This window comes from Salvelinus alpinus, chromosome 25 (genome assembly GCF_045679555.1).
Source record: "Salvelinus alpinus chromosome 25, SLU_Salpinus.1, whole genome shotgun sequence".
In the NCBI taxonomy this organism is placed as follows: Eukaryota; Metazoa; Chordata; class Actinopteri; order Salmoniformes; family Salmonidae; genus Salvelinus; species Salvelinus alpinus.
The window spans coordinates 45,233,421-45,259,496 of NC_092110.1; the positions used below are offsets into that span (position 1 = coordinate 45,233,421).

A 26,076-nucleotide genomic window follows, 5' to 3' on the forward strand; every position below is an offset into this window, starting at 1 on the left:
TAGGGAATAGGAAATAGGGTGCCATAGAGCCCTGGTCTAAAGTAGTATACTACATAGGGAATAGGGAATAGGGTGCCATAGAGCCCTGGTCTAAAGTAGTATACTACATAGGGAATAGGGAATAGGGTGCCATAGAGCCCTGGTCTAAAGTAGTATACTACAAAGGGAATAGGGTGCCATAGAGCCCTGGTCTAAAGTAGTGCACTACATAGGGAATAGGGTGCCATAGAGCCCTGGTCTAAAGTAGTATACTACATAGGGAATAGGGTGCCACTTGGGACGCACATAAGGCCCTTCAATAGGTCAATAGGAACCGCATGGCGAGGCCACACCACTAATGTGCACTGTACAGTCCAGTCGGAAAGTATTCCCACCCTTTCACTTGTTCCACATTTTGTTACGTTACTCATCAATCTACACACAATATCACACAATGACAAAGCAAAACAGGTTTAGACATTTTTGCAAATGTATTAAAAATAAAAAACGGAAATATCACTTTTACATACAGTATATCACAAAAGTGCGTACACCCCTCACATTTTTGTAAATATTTGAGTATATCTCTTCATGTGACAACACTGAAGAAATGACACTTTGCTACAATATAAAGTAGTGAGTGTACAGCTTGTATAACAGTGTAAATCTGCTGTCCCCTCAAAATAACTCAACACACAGCCATTAATGTCTAAACCTCTGGCAACAAAAGTGAGTACACCCCTAAGTGAAAATGTACAAATTGAGTACACCCCTAAGTGAAAATGTCCAGCACTGCCTTAACCCTCTTGGGCATGGAGTTCACCAGAGCTTCACAGGTTGCCACTGGAGTCCTCTTCCACTCCTCCCTGACGACATCACGGAGCTGGTGGATGTTAGAGACCTTGCACTCCTCCACCTTCCGTTTGAGGATGACCCACAGATGCTCAATAGGGTTTAGGTCTGGAGACATGCTTGGCCAGTCCATCACCTTTACCCTCAGCTTCTTTAGCAAGGCAGTGGTGGTCTTGGAGGTGTGTTTGGGGTCGTTATCATGTTGGAATACTGCCCTGCGGCCCAGTCTCTGAAGGGAGGGGATCTGCTTCAGTATGTCACAGTACATGTTGGCATTCATGGTTCCCTCAATGAACTGTAGCTCCCCAGTGCCGGCAGCACTCATGCAGCCCCAGACCATGACACTCCCACCACCATGCTTGACTGTAGCTAAGACACACTTGTCTTTGTACTCCTCACCTGGTTGCCGCCATACACGCTTGACACCATATCTGAACCAAATACGTTTATCTTGGTCTCATCAGACCACAGGACATGGTTCCAGTAATCCATGTCCTTAGTCTGCTTGTCTTCAGCAAACTGTTTGCGGGCTTTCTTGTGCATCATCTTTAGAAGAGGCTTCCTTCTGGGACAACAGCCATGCAGACCAATTTGATGCAGTGTACGGCGTATGGTCTGAGCACTGACAGGCTGACCCCCCACCCCTTCAACCTCTGCAGCAATGCTGGCAGCGCTCATACGTCTATTTCCCAAAGACAACAAGACAACCTCTGGATATGACGCTGAGCACGTGCACTCAACTTCTTTGGTCGACCATGACGAGGCCTGTTCTGAGTGGAACCTGTCCAGTTAAACCGCTGTATGGTCTTGGCCACCGTGCTGCAGCTCAGTTTCAGGGTCTTGGCAATCTTCTTATAGCCCAGGCCATCTTTATGTAGAGCAACAATTATTTTTTTCAGATCCTCAGAGAGTTCTTTGCCATAAGGTGCCATGTTGAACTTCCAGTGACCAGTCAGTATGAGGGAGTGTGAGAGCGATGACACCAAATTTAACACACCTGCTCCCCATTCACACCTGAGACCTTGTAACACTAACCTTGTCAGGATGGATGGGGAACGTCGCTACACAGATATTTTCAGGTCTCTCCAGAGATGTTCCATCGGGTTCAAGTCTGGACTCTGCCTGGGCCACTCAAGGACATTGAGACTTGTCCCAAAGCCACTCCTGCATTGTCTTGGCTGTGTGCTTAGGGTCGTTCTCCTGTTGGTAGGTGGACCTTCGCACCAGAGGTTCTGAGCGATCTGGAGCAAGTTTACATCAAGGATCTCGCTGTACTTGGCTCCGTTCATCTTTCCTTCGATTCTGACTAGTATCCCAGTCCCTGTCACTGAAAAACATCCCCACAGATGCCAGGTTTCCACCAGACGTGCGCTTGGCATTCAGGCCAAAGAGTTCAATCGTGGTTTCATCAGACCAGAGATTCTTGTTTCTCATGGTCTGTGAGTCCTTTAGATGCCTTTTGGCAAACTCCAAGCGGGCTGTCGTGCCTTTTACTGAGGAGTTGCTTCCGTCTGGCCACTCTACCATAAAGGCCTGATTGTTGGAATGCTGCAGAGATGGCTGTCCTTCTGGAAGGTTCTCCCATCTCCACAGAGGAACTCTGGAGCTCTGTCAGAGTAACCATGGGGTTCTTGGTCACCTCCCTGACCAAGGCCCTTCTCCCTCGATTGCTCAGTTTGGCCGGGTGGCCAGCTCTAGGAAGAGTCTTGGTGGTTCCAAACGTCTTACATTTAAGAATGATGGAGGCCACTGTTTTCTTGGGGAACTTCACTGCTACAGAAATGTCTTGGTACCCTTCTCCAGATCTGTGCCTCGACACAATCCTGTCTCGGAGCTCTACGGACAATTCCTTCGACCTCATGGCTTGGTTTTTCCTCTGACATGCACTCTCAACTGTGGGACCTTATATAGACAGGTGTGTGCCTTTCCAAATCATGTCCAAACAATTGAATTTACCACAGGTGGACACCAATCAAGTTGTAGAAACATCTCAAGGACGATCAATGGAAACAGGATGCACCTGAGCTCAATTTCGAATCTCATAGCAAAGGGTCTGAATACTTACGTACATCGACGGGACAGCAGTGGAGAAGGTGGAAAGCTTCAAATTCCTTGGCGTACACATCACTGACGATCTGAAAAGGTCCACCCACACAGGAAGTGTGGTGAAGAAGGCCCAACTGCGCCTCTTCAATCTCAGGAGGCTGAAGAAATTTGCTTGGCCTCTAAAACCCTCATCAACTTTTACAGATGCATCTTGTCGGGCTGGATCACCTCTCCAGAGGGTGCTGAGGTCTGCCTACGCGTCACCGGGGTCAAACCTCCAGGACACCTACCCGATGAAGGCCAAATAGATCATCAAGGACAACAACCACCAGAGCCAAGGCCTATTCACCCTGCTACCATCCACTAGTCACATTGTTTACATACTGTTTTACTCATCTCATTTGTATATACTGTGTTCTATTCTACTGTATCTTAGTCAATACCACTCCGACATTGCTCAATCTAATATTTACACATTTCTTAATTCCATTATTTTACTTATAGATGTGTTTATTGTTGTGAATTGTTAGATATTACTGCATTGTTGGAGCTAGGAACACAAGCATTTCGCTCCACCCGCAATAACATCTGCTAAATATGTGTATGTGACCAATAGAATTTGATTTGATTTGAATTCAACTTCAACTGCGCTGCTTTCGTGTGTCCTGTTTACAGTGATTTACACCGGATGGAAACTGTACAGACACAGTCCTAGCTAGGCTACCAAAATGTTTCAGTCTGGCTTGAGTTTGCAAAGCTTGACAATGAATAAAAAACTAAACCTGCAACAAAACACCATGCATAGCAGAAACATGTAGGCCTATTACAGCCACATTTGAGCAGTAGCCTCGGTTGGCAAACTCAACTACAACACATTCAGAGTGCACCTTACAGCAAGGCTGCATTCAACTGCACTGGTGATCCATGCAAAATAAGGAAAAACATGTTTTTAAGTTTAAATGTTACAACAACCTACAGCTAAATTTTTTGATATTTTTTATTATTAAATGGTTTGTGATTAGGGTCGCAGCATACTATCCATATCTGCAAGCATAGCAGCTGAATAAATATTATTGATCTCTTTTGTTTCCAGGCAGGGAGCAGGTCTCGAACCCTCGACCATTCTAGCCCAAAGTCCAGCGCGCTATCGACTGTGCCCCAAAAACACGCTCAAGCGGCATAGTCGATATCCGCTTATAAACCACCTACTGTACTGGTTCTACTGACCATCTGTTTAAACTAGTAGAGGGGGTTCTACTGTCTCTCTGTTTAAACTGGTAGAGGGGGTTCTACTGTCTCTCTGTTTAAACTGGTAGAGGGGGTTCTACTGTCTCCCTGTTTAAACTAGTAGAGGGGGTTCTACTGTCTCCCTGTTTAAACTAGTAGAGGGTGGTCTACTGTCTCTCTGTTTAAACTAGTAGAGGGGGTTCTACTGACCATCTGTTTAAACTAGTAGAGGGGGTTCTACTGACCATCTGTTTAAACTAGTAGAGGGGGTTCTACTGTACATCTGTTTAAACTAGTAGAGGGGGGTCTACTGTCTCTCTGTTTAAACTAGTAGAGGGGGTTCTACTGTCTCTCTGTTTAAACTAGTAGAGGGGGTTCTACTGTCTCTCTGTTTAAACTAGTAGAGGGGGTTCTACTGTCTCCCTGTTTAAACTAGTAGAGGGTGGTCTACTGTCTCTCTGTTTAAACTGGTAGAGGGGGTTCTACTGTCTCTCTGTTTAAACTGGTAGAGGGGGTTCTACTGTATCTCTGTTTAAACTAGTAGAGGGGGTTCTACTGTCTCCCTGTTTAAACTAGTAGAGGGGGTTCTACTGTCTCCCTGTTTAAACTAGTAGAGGGGGTTCTACTGTACCTCTGTTTAAACTGGTAGAGGGGGTTCTACTGTATCTCTGTTTAAACTAGTAGAGGGGGTTCTACTGTCTCCCTGTTTAAACTAGTAGAGGGGGTTCTACTGTCTCCCTGTTTAAACTAGTAGAGGGGGGTCTACTGTACATCTGTTTAAACTAGTAGAGGGGGGTCTACTGTCTCTCTGTTTAAACTAGTAGAGGGGGTTCTACTGTCTCTCTGTTTAAACTAGTAGAGGGGGTTCTACTGTCTCTCTGTTTAAACTGGTAGAGGGGGGTCTACTGTCTCTCTGTTTAAACTAGTAGAGGGGGTTCTACTGTACATCTGTTTAAACTGGTAGAGGGGGTTCTACTGTCTCTCTGTTTAAACTAGTAGAGGGGGTTCTACTGTACATCTGTTTAAACTGGTAGAGGGGGTTCTACTGTCTCTCTGTTTAAACTAGTAGAGGGGGTTCTACTGTACATCTGTTTAAACTGGTAGAGGGGGTTCTACTGTACATCTGTTTAAACTGGTAGAGGGGGTTCTACTGTACATCTGTTTAAACTGGTAGAGGGGGTTCTACTGACCATCTGTTTAAACTAGTAGAGGGGGTTCTACTGTACATCTGTTTAAACTGGTAGAGGGGGTTCTACTGACCATCTGTTTAAACTAGTAGAGGGGGTTCTACTGTACATCTGTTTAAACTAGTAGAGGGGGTTCTACTGACCATCTGTTTAAACTAGTAGAGGGGGTTCTACTGTCTCTCTGTTTAAACTGATAGAGGGGGTTCTACTGTACATCTGTTTAAACTAGTAGAGGGGGTTCTACTGTCTCTCTGTTTAAACTAGTAGAGGGGGTTCTACTGACCATCTGTTTAAACTGGTAGAGGGGGTTCTACTGTCTCTCTGTTTAAACTAGTAGAGGGGGTTCTACTGTCTCTCTGTTTAAACTAGTAGAGGGGGTTCTACTGTCTCTCTGTTTAAACTAGTAGAGGGGGTTCTACTGTACATCTGTTTAAACTGGTAGAGGGGGTTCTACTGACCATCTGTTTAAACTAGTAGAGGGGGTTCTACTGTACATCTGTTTAAACTGGTAGAGGGGGTTCTACTGACCATCTGTTTAAACTAGTAGAGGGGGTTCTACTGTACATCTGTTTAAACTAGTAGAGGGGGTTCTACTGACCATCTGTTTAAACTAGTAGAGGGGGTTCTACTGTCTCTCTGTTTAAACTGATAGAGGGGGTTCTACTGTACATCTGTTTAAACTAGTAGAGGGGGTTCTACTGTCTCTCTGTTTAAACTAGTAGAGGGGGTTCTACTGACCATCTGTTTAAACTGGTAGAGGGGGTTCTACTGTCTCTCTGTTTAAACTAGTAGAGGGGGTTCTACTGTACATCTGTTTAAACTGGTAGAGGGGGTTCTACTGACCATCTGTTTAAACTAGTAGAGGGGGTTCTACTGTACATCTGTTTAAACTGGTAGAGGGGGTTCTACTGACCATCTGTTTAAACTAGTAGAGGGGGTTCTACTGTACATCTGTTTAAACTAGTAGAGGGGGTTCTACTGACCATCTGTTTAAACTAGTAGAGGGGGTTCTACTGTCTCTCTGTTTAAACTGATAGAGGGGGTTCTACTGTACATCTGTTTAAACTAGTAGAGGGGGTTCTACTGTCTCTCTGTTTAAACTAGTAGAGGGGGTTCTACTGACCATCTGTTTAAACTGGTAGAGGGGGTTCTACTGTCTCTCTGTTTAAACTAGTAGAGGGGGTTCTACTGTCTCTCTGTTTAGACTAGTAGAGGGGATTCTACTGTACATCTGTTTAAACTGGTAGAGGGGGTTCTACTGTCTCTCTGTTTAAACTAGTAGAGGGGGTTCTACTGACCATCTGTTTAAACTGGTAGAGGGGGTTCTACTGTCTCTCTGTTTAAACTAGTAGAGGGGGTTCTACTGTCTCTCTGTTTAGACTAGTAGAGGGGATTCTACTGTACATCTGTTTAAACTGGTAGAGGGGGTTCTACTGTCTCTCTGTTTAGACTAGTAGAGGGGATTCTACTGTAAATCTGTTTAAACTGGTAGAGGGGGTTCTACTGTCTCTCTGTTTAAACTAGTAGAGGGGGTTCTACTGTCTCTCTGTTTAAACTGGTAGAGGGGGTTCTACTGTCTCTCTGTTTAAACTAGTAGAGGGGGTTCTACTGTCTCTCTGTTTAAACTGGTAGAGGGGGTTCTACTGACCATCTGTTTAAACTAGTAGAGGGGGTTCTACTGTACATCTGTTTAAACTGGTAGAGGGGGTTCTACTGACCATCTGTTTAAACTAGTAGAGGGGGTTCTACTGTACATCTGTTTAAACTAGTAGAGGGGGTTCTACTGACCATCTGTTTAAACTAGTAGAGGGGGTTCTACTGTCTCTCTGTTTAAACTGATAGAGGGGGTTCTACTGTACATCTGTTTAAACTAGTAGAGGGGGTTCTACTGTCTCTCTGTTTAAACTAGTAGAAGGGGTTCTACTGACCATCTGTTTAAACTGGTAGAGGGGGTTCTACTGTCTCTCAGTTTAAACTATTAGAGGGGGTTCTACTGTCTCTCTGTTTAGACTAGTAGAGGGGATTCTACTGTACATCTGTTTAAACTGGTAGAGGGGGTTCTACTGTCTCTCTGTTTAAACTAGTAGAGGGGGTTCTACTGACCATCTGTTTAAACTGGTAGAGGGGGTTCTACTGTCTCTCTGTTTAAACTAGTAGAGGGGGTTCTACTGTCTCTCTGTTTAGACTAGTAGAGGGGATTCTACTGTACATCTGTTTAAACTGGTAGAGGGGGTTCTACTGTCTCTCTGTTTAGACTAGTAGAGGGGATTCTACTGTAAATCTGTTTAAACTGGTAGAGGGGGTTCTACTGTCTCTCTGTTTAAACTAGTAGAGGGGGTTCTACTGTCTCTCTGTTTAAACTGGTAGAGGGGGTTCTACTGTCTCTCTGTTTAAACTAGTAGAGGGGGTTCTACTGTCTCTCTGTTTAAACTGGTAGAGGGTGGTCTACTGTCTCTCTGTTTAAACTGGTAGAGGGGGTTCTACTGTCTCTCTGTTTAAACTGGTAGAGGGTAGTCTACTGTCTCTCTGTTTAAACTGGTAGAGGGGGTTCTACTGTCTCTCTGTTTAAACTGGTAGAGGGGGTTCTACTGTACATCTGTTTAAACTAGTAGAGGGGGTTCTACTGTCTCTCTGTTTAAACTAGTAGAGGGGGTTCTACTGTCTCTCTGTTTAAACTAGTAGAGGGGGTTCTACTGTACATCTGTTTAAACTAGTAGAGGGGGTTCTACTGTACATCTGTTTAAACTGGTAGAGGGGGGTCTACTGTACATCTGTTTAAACTAGTAGAGGGGGTTCTACTGTCTCTCTGTTTAAACTGGTAGAGGTGGTTCTACTATCTCTCTGTTTAAACTGGTAGAGGGGGTTCTACTGTCTCTCTGTTTAAACTGGTAGAGGGGGTTCTACTGTCTCTCTGTTTAAACTGGTACAGGGGGTTCTACTGTCTCTCTGTTTAAACTGGTAGAGGGGGGTCTACTGTACATCTGTTTAAACTAGTAGAGGGGGTTCTACTGTCTCTCTGTTTAAACCGGTAGAGGGGGTTCTACTGTCTCTCTGTTTAAACTAGTAGAGGGGGTTCTACTGTCTCTCTATTTAAACTGGTAGAGGTGGTTCTACTGTCTCTCTGTTTAAACTAGTAGAGGGGGTTCTACTGTCTCTCTGTTTAAACTGGTAGAGGGGGTTCTACTGTACATCTGTTTAAACTGGTATAGGGGGTTCTACTGTCTCTCTGTTTAAACTGGTAGAGTGGGGTCTACTGTACATCTGTTTAAACTAGTAGAGGGGGTTCTACTGTACATCTGTTTAAACTAGTAGAGGGGGTTCTACTGTCTCTCTGTTTAAACTAGTAGAGGGGGTTCTACTGTACATCTGTTTAAACTAGTAGAGGGGGTTCTACTGTCTCTCTGTTTAAACTAGTAGAGGGGGTTCTACTGTACATCTGTTTAAACTAGTAGAGGGGGTTCTACTGTCTCTCTGTTTAAACTAGTAGAGGGGGTTCTACTGTCTCTCTGTTTAAACTAGTAGAGGGGGTTCTACTGTCTCTCTGTTTAAACTGGTAGAGGGGGTTCTACTGTCTCTCTGTTTAAACTGGTAGAGGGGGGTCTACTGTACATATGTTTAAACTAGTAGAGGGGGTTCTACTGTACATCTGTTTAAACTAGTAGAGGGGGTTCTACTGTCGCTCTGTTTAAACTAGTAGAGGGGGTTCTACTGTACATCTGTTTAAACTAGTAGAGGGGGTTCTACTGTCTCTCTGTTTAAACTAGTAGAAGGGGTTCTACTGTACATCTGTTTAAACTAGTAGAGGGGGTTCTACTGTCTCTCTGTTTAAACTAGTAGAGGGGGTTCTACTGTCTCTCTGTTTAAACTAGTAGAGGGGGTTCTACTGTACATCTGTTTAAACTAGTAGAGGGGGTTCTATTGTACCTCTGTTTAAACTAGTAGAGGGGGTTCTACTGTTTCTCTGTTTAAACTAGTAGAGGGGGTTCTACTGTCTCTCTGTTTAAACTAGTAGAGGGGGTTCTACTGTCTCTCTGTTTAAACTAGTAGAGGGGGTTCTACTGTACATCTGTTTAAACTAGTAGAGGGGGTTCTACTGTACATCTGTTTAAACTGGTAGAGGGGGGTCTACTGTACATCTGTTTAAACTAGTAGAGGGGGTTCTACTGTCTCTCTGTTTAAACTGGTAGAGGTGGTTCTACTGTCTCTCTGTTTAAACTGGTAGAGGGGGTTCTACTGTCTCTCTGTTTAAACTGGTAGAGGGGGTTCTACTGTCTCTCTGTTTAAACTGGTACAGGGGGTTCTACTGTCTCTCTGTTTAAACTGGTAGAGGTGGTTCTACTGTCTCTCTGTTTAAACTAGTAGAGGGGGTTCTACTGTCTCTCTGTTTAAACTGGTAGAGGGGGTTCTACTGTACATATGTTTAAACTGGTATAGGGGGTTCTACTGTCTCTCTGTTTAAACTGGTAGAGTGGGGTCTACAGTACATCTGTTTAAACTAGTAGAGGGGGTTCTACTGTACATCTGTTTAAACTAGTAGAGGGGGTTCTATTGTACCTCTGTTTAAACTGGTAGAGGGGGTTCTACTGTACATCTGTTTAAACTAGTAGAGGGGGTTCTACTGTCTCTCTGTTTAAACTAGTAGAGGGGGTTCTACTGTACATCTGTTTAAACTAGTAGAGGGGGTTCTACTGTCTCTCTGTTTAAACTAGTAGAGGGGGTTCTACTGTCTCTCTGTTTAAACTAGTAGAGGGGGTTCTACTGTCTCTCTGTTTAAACTGGTAGAGGGGGTTCTACTGTCTCTCTGTTTAAACTGGTAGAGGGGGGTCTACTGTACATATGTTTAAACTAGTAGAGGGGGTTCTACTGTACATCTGTTTAAACTAGTAGAGGGGGTTCTACTGTCTCTCTGTTTAAACTAGTAGAGGGGGTTCTACTGTACATCTGTTTAAACTAGTAGAGGGGGTTCTACTGTCTCTCTGTTTAAACTAGTAGAAGGGGTTCTACTGTACATCTGTTTAAACTAGTAGAGGGGGTTCTACTGTCTCTCTGTTTAAACTAGTAGAGGGGGTTCTACTGTCTCTCTGTTTAAACTAGTAGAGGGGGTTCTACTGTACATCTGTTTAAACTAGTAGAGGGGGTTCTACTGTCTCTCTGTTTAAACTAGTAGAGGGGGTTCTATTGTACCTCTGTTTAAACTAGTAGAGGGGGTTCTACTGTCTCTCTGTTTAAACTAGTAGAGGGGGTTCTACTGTACATCTGTTTAAACTAGTAGAGGGGGTTCTACTGTCTCTCTGTTTAAACTAGTAGAGGGGGTTCTACTGTCTCTCTGTTTAAACTGGTAGAGGGGGTTCTACTGTCTCTCTGTTTAAACTGGTAGAGGGGGGTCTACTGTACATATGTTTAAACTAGTAGAGGGGGTTCTACTGTACATCTGTTTAAACTAGTAGAGGGGGTTCTACTGTCTCTCTGTTTAAACTAGTAGAGGGGGTTCTACTGTACATCTGTTTAAACTAGTAGAGGGGGTTCTACTGTCTCTCTGTTTAAACTAGTAGAAGGGGTTCTACTGTACATCTGTTTAAACTAGTAGAGGGGGTTCTACTGTCTCTCTGTTTAAACTGGTAGAGGGGGTTCTACTGTACATATGTTTAAACTGGTATAGGGGGTTCTACTGTACATCTGTTTAAACTAGTAGAGGGGGTTCTACTGTCTCTCTGTTTAAACTAGTAGAGGGGGTTCTACTGTACATCTGTTTAAACTAGTAGAGGGGGTTCTACTGTCTCTCTGTTTAAACTGGTAGAGGGGGTTCTACTGTCTCTCTGTTTAAACTGGTAGAGGGGGGTCTACTGTACATATGTTTAAACTAGTAGAGGGGGTTCTACTGTACATCTGTTTAAACTAGTAGAGGGGGTTCTACTGTCTCTCTGTTTAAACTAGTAGAGGGGGTTCTACTGTACATCTGTTTAAACTAGTAGAGGGGGTTCTACTGTCTCTCTGTTTAAACTAGTAGAAGGGGTTCTACTGTACATCTGTTTAAACTAGTAGAGGGGGTTCTACTGTCTCTCTGTTTAAACTGGTAGAGGGGGTTCTACTGTACATATGTTTAAACTGGTATAGGGGGTTCTACTGTACATCTGTTTAAACTAGTAGAGGGGGTTCTACTGTCTCTCTGTTTAAACTAGTAGAGAGGGTTCTACTGTACATCTGTTTAAACTAGTAGAGGGGGTTCTACTGTCTCTCTGTTTAAACTAGTAGAGGGGGTTCTACTGTACATCTGTTTAAACTAGTAGAGGGGGTTCTACTGTCTCTCTGTTTAAACTAGTAGAGGGGGTTCTACTGTCTCTCTGTTTAAACTAGTAGAGGGGGTTCTACTGTCTCTCTGTTTAAACTGGTAGAGGGGGTTCTACTGTCTCTCTGTTTAAACTGGTAGAGGGGGTTCTACTGTCTCTGTTTAAACTAGTAGAGGGGGTTCTACTGTACATCTGTTTAAATTGGTAGAGGGGGTTCTACTGTACATCTGTTTAAACTAGTAGAGGGGGTTCTACTGTCTCTCTGTTTAAACTGGTAGAGGGGGTTCTACTGTACATATGTTTAAACTGGTATAGGGGGTTCTACTGTACATCTGTTTAAACTAGTAGAGGGGGTTCTACTGTCTCTCTGTTTAAACTAGTAGAGGGGGTTCTACTGTACATCTGTTTAAACTAGTAGAGGGGGTTCTACTGTCTCTCTGTTTAAACTGGTAGAGGGGGTTCTACTGTCTCTCTGTTTAAACTGGTAGAGGGGGGTCTACTGTACATATGTTTAAACTAGTAGAGGGGGTTCTACTGTACATCTGTTTAAACTAGTAGAGGGGGTTCTACTGTCTCTCTGTTTAAACTAGTAGAGGGGGTTCTACTGTACATCTGTTTAAACTAGTAGAGGGGGTTCTACTGTCTCTCTGTTTAAACTAGTAGAAGGGGTTCTACTGTACATCTGTTTAAACTAGTAGAGGGGGTTCTACTGTCTCTCTGTTTAAACTGGTAGAGGGGGTTCTACTGTACATATGTTTAAACTGGTATAGGGGGTTCTACTGTACATCTGTTTAAACTAGTAGAGGGGGTTCTACTGTCTCTCTGTTTAAACTAGTAGAGAGGGTTCTACTGTACATCTGTTTAAACTAGTAGAGGGGGTTCTACTGTCTCTCTGTTTAAACTAGTAGAGGGGGTTCTACTGTACATCTGTTTAAACTAGTAGAGGGGGTTCTACTGTCTCTCTGTTTAAACTAGTAGAGGGGGTTCTACTGTCTCTCTGTTTAAACTAGTAGAGGGGGTTCTACTGTCTCTCTGTTTAAACTGGTAGAGGGGGTTCTACTGTCTCTCTGTTTAAACTGGTAGAGGGGGTTCTACTGTCTCTGTTTAAACTAGTAGAGGGGGTTCTACTGTACATCTGTTTAAATTGGTAGAGGGGGTTCTACTGTACATCTGTTTAAACTGGTAGAGGGGGTTCTACTGTCTCTCTGTTTAAACTGGTAGAGGGGGTTCTACTGTCTCTCTGTTTAAACTGGTAGAGGGGGTTCTACTGTACCTCTGTTTAAACTGGTAGAGGGTGTAGCCCAGCCACAGGGTTCCCAGCATCAGCAGCAGACACAGGACTGGTCTCTCCCTGGTACACTGGATGAAGGAGTCAGGCAGAGGGAGAGAGCTCCCCACCCCTCCTCCCCCCGCCCCTGTCCCATTACCCCCCAGTAGGGTCACACCCCCCTGCTCCTGTAGCCGTAGCAACGCCTCCCCACTTCCATTGGTCAGCATCGGGGCGTGGTAGTATTTATGGAAGACTGGAGGGTGGAGACACAACAGGGAGTAATTAATCATCAGAACACATCCTGTATGGTATATAGTAATCTGAATGGTCTGTATGGTATATAATCATCTGAATGGTCTGTATGGTATATAGTAATCTGAATGGTCTGTATGGTATATAGTAATCTGAATGGTCTGTATGGTATATAGTAATCTGAATGGTCTGTATGGTATATAGTAATCTGAATGGTCTGTATGGTATATAATCATCTGAATGGTCTGTATGGTATATAGTAATCTGAATGGTCTGTATGGTATATAGTAATCTGAATGGTCTGTATGGTATATAGTAATCTGAATGGTCTGTATGGTATATAGTAATCTGAATGGTCTGTATGGTATATAGTAATCTGAATGGTCTGTATGGTATATAGTAATCTGAATGGTCTGTATGGTATATAGTAATCTGAATGGTCTGTATGGTATATAGTAATCTGAATGGTCTGTATGGTATATAGTAATCTGAATGGTCTGTATGGTATATAGTAATCTGTATGGTCTGTATGGTATATAGTAATCTGAATGGTCTGTATGGTATATAGTAATCTGAATGGTCTGTATGGTATATAGTAATCTGAATGGTCTGTATGGTATATAGTAATCTGAATGGTCTGTATACTATATAGTAATCTGAATGGTCTGTATGGTATATAATCATCTGAATGGTCTGTATGGTATATAATCATCTGAATGGTCTGTATGGTATATAGTAATCTGAATGGTCTGTATGGTATATAGTAATCTGAATGGTCTGTATACTATATAGTAATCTGAATGGTCTGTATGGTATATAATCATCTGAATGGTCTGTATGGTATATAGTAATCTGTATGGTCTGTATACTATATAGTAATCTGAATGGTCTATGTGGCATATAGTAATCTGTATGGTCTGTATGGTATATAGTAATCTGAATGGTCTGTATTGTATATAATCATCTGAATGGTCTGTATGGTATATAATCATCTGAATGGTCTGTATGGTATATAGTAATCTGAATGGTCTGTATGGTATATAGTAATCTGAATGGTCTGTATACTATATAGTAATCTGAATGGTCTGTATGGTATATAATCATCTGAATGGTCTGTATGGTATATAGTAATCTGTATGGTCTGTATACTATATAGTAATCTGAATGGTCTATGTGGCATATAGTAATCTGTATGGTCTGTATGGTATATAGTAATCTGAATGGTCTGTATTGTATATAATCATCTGAATGGTCTGTATGGTATATAATCATCTGAATGGTCTGTATGGTATATAATCATCTGAATGGTCTGTATGGTATATAATCATCTGAATGGTCTGTATGGTATATAATCATCTGAATGGTCTGTATGGTATATAATCATCTGAATGGTCTGTATGGTATATAGTAATCTGAATGGTCTGTATGGTATATAATCATCTGAATGGTCTGTATGGTATATAGTAATCTGTATGGTCTAGGTGGTATATAGTAATCTGAATGGTCTGTATGGTATATAATCATCTGAATGGTCTGTATGGCATATAGTAATCTGTATGGTCTGTATGGTATATAATCATCTGAATGGTCTGTATGGTATATAGTAATCTGTATGGTCTGTATGGTATATAGTAATCTGAATGGTCTGTATTGTATATAATCATCTGAATGGTCTGTATGGTATTTAGTAATCTGAATGGTCTGTATGGCATATAGTAATCTGTATGGTCTGTATGGTATATAATCATCTGAATGGTCTGTATGGTATATAATCATCTGAATGGTCTGTATGGTATATAGTAATCTGTATGGTCTGTATGGTATATAATCATCTGAATGGTCTGTATGGTATATAATCATCTGAATGGTCTGTATGGTATATAATCATCTGAATGGTCTGTATGGTATATAATCATCTGAATGGTCTGTATGGTATATAGTAATCTGAATGGTCTGTATGGTATATAGTAATCTGAATGGTCTGTATACTATATAGTAATCTGAATGGTCTGTATGGTATATAGTAATCTGAATGGTCTGTATGGTATATAGTAATCTGAATGGTCTGTATGGTATATAGTAATCTGTATGGTCTGTATGGTATATAGTAATCTGAATGGTCTGTATACTATATAGTAATCTGAATGGTCTGTATGGTATATAGTAATCTGAATGGTCTGTATGGTATATAGTAATCTGAATGGTCTGTATGGTATATAGTAATCTGAATGGTCTGTATGGTATATAATCATCTGAATGGTCTGTATGGCATATAGTAATCTGTATGGTCTGTATGGTATATAGTAATCTGAATGGTCTGTATTGTATATAATCATCTGAATGGTCTGTATGGTATTTAGTAATCTGAATGGTCTGTATGGCATATAGTAATCTGAATGGTCTGTATTGTATATAATCATCTGAATGGTCTGTATGGCATATAGTAATCTGTATGGTCTGTATGGTATATAGTAATCTGAATGGTCTGTATTGTATATAATCATCTGAATGGTCTGTATGGTATATAGTAATCTGAATGGTCTAAATGGTATATAGTAATCTGAATGGTCTGTATGGTATATAGTAATCTGAATGGTCTGTATGGTATATAGTAATCTGAATGGTCTGTATGGTATATAGTAATCTGAATGGTCTGTATGGTATATAGTAATCTGAATGGTCTGTATGGTATATAGTAATCTGAATGGTCTGTATTGTATATAATCATCTGAATGGTCTGTATGGTATATAGTAATCTGAATGGTCTGTATGGTATATAGTAATCTGAATGGTCTGTATGGTATATAGTAATCTGAATGGTCTGTATGGTATATAGTAATCTGAATGGTCTGTATTGTATATAATCATCTGAATGGTCTGTATGGTATATAGTAATCTGAATGGTCTGTATGGCATATAGTAATCTGAATGGTCTGTATTGTATATAATCATCTGAATGGTCTGTATGGCATATAATCATCTGAATGGTCTGTATGGTATATAATCATCTGAATGGTCTGTATGGTATATAAGCATCTGAATGGTCTGTATACTATATAGTAATCTGAATGGTCTGTATACTATATAGTAATCTGAATGGTCTGTATGGTATATAGTTATCTGAATGGTCTGTATGGCATATAGTAATCTGAATGGTCTGTATGGCATATAATCATCTGAATGGTCTGTATGGTATATAATCATCTGAATGGTCTGTATGGTATATAATCATCTGAATGGTCTGTATGGTATATAATCATCTGAATGGTCTGTATGGTATATAATCATCTGAATGGTCTGTATGGTATATAGTAATCTGTATGGTCTATGTGGTATATAGTAATCTGAATGGTCTGTATGGTATATAATCATCTGAATGGTCTGTATGGCATATAGTAATCTGTATGGTCTGTATACTATATAGTAATCTGAATGGTCTATGTGGCATATAGTAATCTGTATGGTCTGTATGGTATATAGTAATCTGAATGGTCTGTATTGTATATAATCATCTGAATGGTCTGTATGGTATATAGTAATCTGAATGGTCTGTATGGCATATAGTATCTAATGGTCATCTGAATGGTCTGTATGGCATATTGTATGGTATACAGTAAACTGAGTAGTCTGTATGGTATATAGTAATCTGAGTAGTCTGTATGGTATATAATCATCTGAATGGTCTGTATCGTATATAGTAATCTGAATGGTCTGTATGGTATATAGTAATCTGTATGGGTTATAGTAATCTGAATGGTCTGTATCGTATATAGTGATCTGAATGGTCTGTATGGTATATAGTAATCTGAATGGTCTGTATGGTATATAGTAATCTGAATGGTCTGTATGGTATATAGTAATCTGAATGGTCTGTATGGTATATAGTAATCTGAATGGTCTGTATGGTATATAGTAATCTGAATGGTCTGTATGGTATATAGTAATCTGAATGGTCTGTATGGGTTATAGTAATCTGAATGGTCTGTATGGTATATAATCATCTGTATGGTCTGTATGGTATATCGTAATCTGAATGGTCTGTATGGTATATAATCATCTGAATGGTCTGTATGGTATATAGTAATCTGAATGGTCTGTATGGTATATAGTGATCTGAATAGTCTGTATGGTATACAGTAATCTGAATGGTCTGTATGGTATATAGTGATCTGAGTGGTCTGTTTGGTATTTCGTAATCTGAATAGTCTGTATGGTATACAGTAATCAGAATGGTCTGAATATTGTATAATCATCTGAATGGTCTGTATGGTATATAGTAATTTGAATGGTCTGTATGGTATATAGTAATCTGAATGGTCTGTATGGTATATAGTAATCTGAAAGGTCTGTTTGGTATAGAGTAATCTGAATAGTCTGTATGGAATACAGTAATCGGAATGGTCTGTATATTGTATAATCATCTGAATGGTTTGTCTGGTATATAATCGTCTGTATGGTATATAATCATCTGAATGGTCTGTATGGTATATAGTAATCTGAATAGTCTGTATGGTATATAGTAATCTGTATGGTCTGTATGGTATATAGTAATCTGTATGGTCTGTATGGTATATAGTAATCTGAATAGGTCTCCCGGGTGGCGCAGTGGTCTAGGGCACTGCATCGCAGTGCTAGCTGCGCCACCAGAGTCTCTGGGTTCACGCCCAGGCTCTGTCGCAGCCGGCCGCAACCGGGAGGTCCGTGGGGCGACGCACAATTGGCATAGCGTCGTCCGGTTTAGGGAGGGTTTGGCCGGTAGGGATATCCTTGTCTCAGTATGTAAAATGTAAAATGTAATAAAATGTATGCACTCTACTGTAAGTCGCTCTGGATAAGAGCGTCTGCTAAATGACTAAAATGTAAATGTAATAGTCTGTATGGTATATAGTAATCTGAATAGTCTGTATGGTATATAGTAATCTGAATAGTCTGTATGGTATATAGTAATCTGAATAGTCTGTATGGTATATAGTAATCTGAATAGTCTATGGTATATAGTAATCTGAATAGTCTATGGTATATAGTATTCTGAATGGTCTGTATGGTATATATCAAGTTTTTTTTTTATATAGCCGTTCGTACATCAGCTAATATCTCGAAGTGCTGTACAGAAACCCAGCCTAAAACCCCAAACAGCAAGCAATGCAGGTGTAGAAGCACGGTGGCTGGGAAAAACTCCCTAGAAAGGCCAAAACATAGGAAGAAACCTAGAGAGGAACCAGGCTATGAGGGGTGGCCAGTCCTCTTCTGGTTGTGCCGGGTGGAGATTATAACAGAACATGGCCAAGATGTTCAAAATGTTCATAAATGACCAGCATGGTCAAATAATAATCAGGAATAAATGTCAGTTGGCTTTTCATAGCCGATCATTAAGAGTATAGTAATCTGAATAGTCTGTATGGTATACATTAATCTGAATAGTCTGTATGGTATATAGTAATTTGAATAGTCTGTTTGGTATATAGTAATTTTGAATATTCTGTATGGTATATGGTCTGTATGACCTAAATTGAGTTGTCCTCCTCCTTACTTTTGCCGGTTCCCTTCAGAGCTTCCACCACGAAGGCTGTAGAGATGAACAGAGCTATGATCTCCTCTGTTGACCTGGCAGACGACAACAACAACAAGAGCAACAACAATAAACAAGGCCACAGTAAACATGTCGTCCCCCACCAACGATGCAGCACTTCCCTTGGGCCAATTCAGATATCACATTTGACTAACACATTCTAGTTAATTACTATAGCTCCCGACTTGGGCCTATCAGTGTCATTTTGTAAATGTCGGATCTCTATGGCAAGATGCATCATTCCACCAAGTTTTGTCAAAATCGGTCCAGTGCTGTCTGAGTGACTAACGTACGAACAGAGACACATCCACAGTCCCCAACGACAACACACACATCAGTGAAATGATGGTACCCCATGTCTATGATGTCGGTGACCTTTAAAACAGCTTCATGACATTGTAGATGTTACTGTACATTATACCATGGCTGTCACACCCTGGCCTCAGAGATCCTTTTATTTCTCTATTTGGTTAGGTCAGGGTGTGATTAGGGTGGGCATTCTAGTTTTTTTAGTTCCTATGTTGGCCTGGTGTGGTTCCCAATCAGAGGCAGCTGATTATCGTTGTCTCTGATTGGGGATCATATTTAGGCAGCCTTTTCCCACCTGTTGTTTGTGGGATCTTGTTTTTGTGCAGCTGCCTGTGAGCACTCCATTACTTTCCGTATTTGTTTTGGTGAGTTTCATTTATTAAAACATGTGGAACCTTCCACACGCTGTGCCTTGGTCCATTTATTCCAACGATCGTGACAATGGCATTGTTGAATACGTGTTTCTGATTGGCTTGAAGGCCATTCTAGAGCGTGCATTGTTTAAGGAATAAAGCCAGAGGGGGTGTGGTATATGACCAATCTACCACGGCTAAGTCTGTTCTTCACACGACGCAGAGTGCCTGGATACAGCCTTTAGCCGTGGTATATTGGCCATATACCACAACTCCCCGAGGTGCCTTATTGCTATTATAAACTGGTTACCAACGTCATTAGAGCAGTAACAATATATGTTTTGTAATACCCGTGGTATACGGTCTCATATACCACGGCTGTCAGCCAATCAGCATTCAGGGCTTAAACCACTCAGTTTATATTTCCCTATAACACACAGTATATCAGCACGGTAGAATTCAATGGCCATAGTTCATTCTATAACACACAGTATATGTTACGCCCTGACCTTAGAGCATTTTATGTCTCTATTTTGGGTTTGGTGTGATTTGGGTGAGCATTCTATGTTCTATTTTCTATGTTTTTGTATTTCTTTGTTTTGGCCGGGTGTGGTTCTCAATCCAGGACAGCTGTCTATAGTTGTCTCTGATTGGGAACCATACTTAGGTAGCCCTTTTCCCTCCTTTCAGTGTGGGTAGTTGACTTGTGTTTGTGGCACATAGCCCTCGTGAGCTTCACGGTTGTTTTCTTAGTTTGTTGTTTTGTTGGTGTCATTTTCTGTAATAAAAGGCTAATGTACACTCACCACGCTGCGCTTTGGTCCACTTCATTCGACGGCTGTGACAGTATATCAGCACGGTAGAATTCAATGGCCATAGTTCTAACATGTTCTATGTTTGAGCTGCTTTTGAAAGCAGAAGTTGAGCTGAAAACATTATTGGCGTTGCGATTTTTGATTTTAATAATACCAAGCTGGGACTGATGGGTTTAATGACCTAAACCAGCAAGTCTGTTTGGTTACCACAGAAACGACTGTAGCTTTCTACTGAACTCTCTGGCTACTTCAGTGGATGTTTAGCACGTCTAGCTTCATACGTGGTAAATTGTAGACATGGTATGAACGGGATAATCAACTCGGGGCTCTATGCGTTCTCTGGAAAATAATGCAACTCAGTGGAAGGGTGTGTGTTCCACTCTGCTAGTACGTCGTGGAACACACCATGTCATTCTTTATTTTCCATGGAACTCATAGCCCCTCGTTGATTACTTATTTAAGGTCATATATGAACAGTGGAAAACAGTATAATATTCAGTACATAGAGTACCTTTTGAACAGCTTCATGAGCAGGGAGACGTTGAAGATGCCTCCCAGGATGAGGAAGAGGGAGTTCCAGAGACCGATGCAGGCGTAGAACGCTGTAAAGTCCAGGTCATAGTCATCACAGAGACCACGGATCACTGTAGACAGACAGAGAATTATATTTGTTAATGATCAGGGAGATAGAAGACTTTATTAGTCAACACAAGACAGAAATATGTCCTGTGATATACACACATTAGTTGAAGAGAGTAAAGGGCAGCTGTAGTGCAACACCCAATGAGAAGTTTAAGGGTGAAAGTTGATGGTTCAAGCAGGTGCTGGCCATCTTCCCTAACCTTGATAGACAGTTTCTGGCAACGCTTCAGTGCTCTCGCTTACGTTGCTCCACGGTCGGGGATATCCAAGACATGACCTTGAGACTACTGCAGCCCCCGTGGGTAGCCAGCCCCCGTGGGTAGCCAGCCCCCGTGGGTAGCCAGCCCCCGTGGGTAGCCAGACAGGAAAGTGAAGGGATGTGAAGACAGTGGTAGGACTACCGTAGGATTCAACTAGCCGTGAGACCAAACCCCAGGCCCAGCTACAGACATGTCTGACGGTGCCAGACAAATATCACTCTAGTGTTACCAACATTATACAGCAACAAAACCTGGTGACTTCATTTGAACAACAAAACAACCAGCACCAAATCATGGGTTTCCTCAGACAAACAACTGTTTAACCATCATGGGTTTCCTCAGACAAACAACTGTTTAACCATCATGGGTTTCCTCAGACAAACAACTGTTTAACCATCATGGGTTTCCTCAGACAAACAACTGTTTAACCATCATGGGTTTCCTCAGACAAACAACTGTTTAACCATCATGGGTTTCCTCAGACAAACAACTGTTTAACCACCAGACAATCTCAGGATAATAGTCTTACACACACACACAGCTCAGTCAGTCGGTATTGAGAAAAATTAAAACATCAGACAGCCTCTAAACACTAAATTAAAACTCCATCAGAGGCAGCAGATGTTAATGGTGCTCCGTTCCTCAGACGGCGAGGTAGAGGGGCAGACGGAGACAAATATAGAGGATACAAGGCTCAGAGAAACACCTGAAGAAGAGGAGAGAGACCTACTACTGATGAAGACGAGGAGAGAGAGAGACCTACCACTGATGAAGACGAGGAGAGAGAGAGACCTACCACTGATGAAGAGGAGAGAGAGAGACCTACCACTGATGATGAGGAGAGAGAGAGACCTACCACTGATGAAGAGCAGAGACCTACCACTTATGTAGAAGAAGAGAGAAACCTACTACTGACGAATAAGAAGAGAGAAAGACCATCACTGATGAAGAAGAGTAGAGAGATTACCACTAATGAAGAAGAGGCGAGAGATCTACCACTGATGAAGAAGAGAGAAACCTACCACTGATGAAGAAGGAGAGAGAGAGACCTACCACTGATGAAGATGAGAGAGACCTACCACTGATGAAGAAGAAGAGAGTAAGACCAACCACTGATGAAGACGAAGAGAGTAAGACCAACCACTGATGAAGAAGAAGAGAGTAAGACCTACTACTGATGAAGAAGAGAGAGATCTACCACTGATGAAGAAGAAGAGAGACCTACTACTGATGAAGACGAGAGAGCGCCCTACCACTGATGAAGAAGGAGAGAGCGTTGAAGGAGAGAGCAACCACTGATGAAGAGGAGAGAGACTTACCACTGAAGAAGAGAGAGATCTACCACTGATGAAGAAGAGAGAGACCTACCACTGATGAAGAAGAGCGAGACCTACCACTGATGAAGAAGCATAGAGAGACCTACCACTGATGAAGAAGAAGAGAGACCTACTACTGATGTAGAAGAAGAGGAGAGAGACCTACCACTGATGAAGAAGAGAGAGCAACCTGCGCCTGATGAAGAAGAGAGAGCGACCTACCACTGATGAAGAAGAGAGAGACCTACCACTGATGAAGAAGAAGAGAGACCTACTACTGATGAAGACGAGAGAGCGCCCTACCACTGATGAAGAAGGAGAGAGCGTTGAAGGAGAGAGCAACCACTGATGAAGAGGAGAGAGACTTACCACTGAAGAAGAGAGAGATCTACCACTGATGAAGAAGAGAGAGACCTACCACTGATGAAGAAGAGCGAGACCTACCACTGATGAAGAAGCATAGAGAGACCTACCACTGATGAAGAAGAAGAGAGACCTACTACTGATGTAGAAGAAGAGGAGAGAGACCTACCACTGATGAAGAAGAGAGAGCAACCTGCGCCTGATGAAGAAGAGAGAGCGACCTACCACTGATGAAGAAGAGAGAGACCTACCACTGATGTAGAAGAGAGAGAGACCTGCAACTGATGAATAAGAAGAGAGATATACCACTGATGAAGAAGAGGAAAGAGACTTACCACTGATGTAGAGGAGAGAGAGACCTAACATTGATGAAGAAGAGAGAGTGACCTACCACTGATGAAGAAGAGAGAGATCTACCAATAATGAAGAGGAGAGAGACCTACTACTGATGTAGAAGAAGAGAGAGACCAACCACTGATGAAGAAGAAGAGAGAGACCCACCACTGATGAAGAAGAAGAGAGTAAGACCAACCACTGATGAAGAAGAAAGAGATCTACTACTGATGAAGAAGAAGAGAGTAAGACCAACCACTGATGAAGAAGAAAGAGATCTACTACTGATGAAGAAGCGTAGAGAAACCTACCACTAATGAAGAAGAAGAGAGACCTACTACTGATGAAGAAGAGAGACCTACCACTGATGAAGAAGAAGAGAGTAAGACCTACTACTGATGAAAAAGAGTGAGATCTACCACTGATGAAGAAGCGTAGAGAAACCTACCACTAATGAAGAAGAAGAGAGACCTACTACTGATGAAGACGAGAGAGCGCCCTACCACTGATGAAGAAGGAGAGAGCGTTGAAGGAGAGAGCAACCACTGATGAAGAGGAGAGAGACTTTATTATTATTATTTTTTTATTTCACCTTTATTTAACCAGGTAGGCTAGTTGAGAACAAGTTCTCATTTGCAACTGCGACCTGGCCAAGATAAAGCATAGCAGTGTGAACAGACAACTGTCACGTTCCTGACCTATTTTTATGTTATTTTGATTATGTTTAGTTGGTCAGGGCGTGAGTTGGGGTGGGCATTGTATGTTGTGTGTGTTTTGGTTAGTCTATGGGTGTTGTATGTGTATGGGATAGATAATTGTGAGGTTGTCTAGTTATGTCTATGGCTGCCTGGATTGGGTCTCAATCAGAGACAGCTGTCATTCATTTGTCTCTGATTGGGAGCCATATTTAAGGTAGCCATAGGCAGTAGGCTTTTGTGGGTAGTTGTCTTGTTTAACGTTGTTGCTTGTCTGTGCACTTGCGTTATTTAGCTTCACGATCATTTGTTGTTTTGTTTGTTTGTAATAGTGTTTTCGTTTCATGTTCATCTTCGGTCATTTATTAAAAGAAGATGGCTTATTTTCCTCATGCTGCGTTTTGGTCCGAATCTCTTCCACACGATCGTGACAACAACACAGAGTTACACATGGAGTAAACAATAAACAAGTCAATAACATGGTAGAAAAAAAAGAGAATCTATATACAATGTGTGCAAAAGGCATGAGGTAGGCAATAAATTGAATAATTACAATTTAGCAGATTAACACTGGAGTGATAAATCATCAGATGATCATGTGCAAGAAGAGATACTGGTGTGCAAAAGAGCAGAAAAGTAAATAAATAAAAGCAGTATGGGGGGTGAGGTAGGTAAATTGGGTGGGTAGTTTACAGATGGACTATGTACAGCTGCAGCGATCGGTTAGCTGCTCGGATAGCAGATTTTTAAAGTTGTTGAGGGAGATAAAAGTCTCCAACTTCAGAGATTTTTGCAATTCGTTCCAGTCGCAGGCAGCAGAGAACTGGAAGGAAAGGCGTCCAAATGAGGTTTTGGCTTTAGGGATGATCAGTGAGATACACCTGCTGGAGCGCGTGCTGCGGGTGGGTGTAGCCATCGTGACCAGTGAACTGAGATAAGGCGGCACTTTACCTAGCATAGCCTTGTAGATGACCTGGAGCCAGTGGGTCTGACGACGAACATGTAGCGAGGGCCAGCCGACTAGGGCATACAGGTCGCAGTGGTGGGTCGTATAAGGTGCTTTAGTAACAAAACGAATGGCACTGTGATAAACTGCATCCAGTTTGCTGAGTAGAGTATTGGAAGCTATTTTGTAGATGACATCGCCGAAGTCGAGGATCGGTAGGATAGTCAGTTTTACTAGGGTAAGTTTGGCGGCGTGAGTGAAGGAGGCTTTGTTGCGGAATAGAAAGCCGATTCTTGATTTGATTTTGGATTGGAGATGTTTGATATGAGTCTGGAAGGAGAGTTTGCAGTCTAGCCAGACACCTAGGTACTTATAGATGTCCACATATTCTAGGTCGGAACCGTCCAGGGTGGTGATGCTAGTCGGGCGTGCGGGTGCAGGCAGCGAACGGTTGAAAAGCATGCATTTGGTTTTACTAGCGTTTAAGAGCAGTTGGAGGCCACGGAAGGAGTGTTGTATGGCATTGAAGCTCGTTTGGAGGTTAGATAGCACAGTGTCCAAGGAAGGGCCGGAAGTATATAGAATGGTGTCGTCTGCGTAGAGGTGGATCAGGGAATCGCCCGCAGCAAGAGCAACATCATTGATGTATACAGAGAAAAGAGTCGGCCCGAGAATTGAACCCTGTGGTACCCCCATAGAGACTGCCAGAGGACCGGACAACATGCCCTCCGATTTGACACACTGAACTCTGTCTGCAAAGTAGTTGGTGAACCAGGCAAGGCAGTCATTAGAAAAACCGAGGCTACTGAGTCTGCCGATAAGAATATGGTGATTGACAGAGTCGAAAGCCTTGGCCAGGTCGATGAAGACGGCTGCACAGTAATGTCTTTTATCGATGGCGGTTATGATATCGTTTAGTACCTTGAGCGTGGCTGAGGTGCACCCGTGACCGGCTCGGAAACCGGATTGCACAGCGGAGAAGGTACGGTGGGATTCGAGATGGTCAGTGATCTGTTTGTTGACTTGGCTTTCGAAGACCTTAGATAGGCAGGGCAGGATGGATATAGGTCTGTAACAGTTTGGGTCCAGGGTGTCTCCCCCTTTGAAGAGGGGGATGACCGCGGCAGCTTTCCAATCCTTGGGGATCTCAGATGATACGAAGGAGAGGTTGAACAGGCTAGTAATAGGGGGTGCGACAATGGCGGCGGACAGTTTCAGAAATAGGGGGTCCAGATTGTCAAGCCCAGCTGATTTGTATGGGTCCAGGTTTTCCAGCTCTTTCAGAACATCTGCTATCTGGATTTGGGTAAAGGAGAAGCTGGGGAGGCTTGGGCGAGTAGCAGCGGGGGGGGCGGGGCTGTTGGCCAAGGTTGGA

General features: G+C 42.2%; 1 protein-coding gene across 1 annotated transcript in view; it reads right to left on the bottom strand.

Moving 5' to 3' along the window:
- LOC139553118 (solute carrier family 4 member 11-like) overlaps positions 1 to 26,076 on the bottom strand; it is a 92,228-nt gene that overhangs the window by 8,963 nt on the left and 57,189 nt on the right. Inside the window, exons 10-12 of the mRNA XM_071365072.1 lie at positions 20,658 to 20,790; positions 18,631 to 18,704; positions 12,852 to 13,101 (exon numbers count right to left, since the gene is read on the bottom strand). Coding sequence (XP_071221173.1) covers positions 12,852 to 13,101; positions 18,631 to 18,704; positions 20,658 to 20,790 — 457 coding nt within the window. The remainder of the gene's footprint in view (positions 1 to 12,851; positions 13,102 to 18,630; positions 18,705 to 20,657; positions 20,791 to 26,076) is intronic.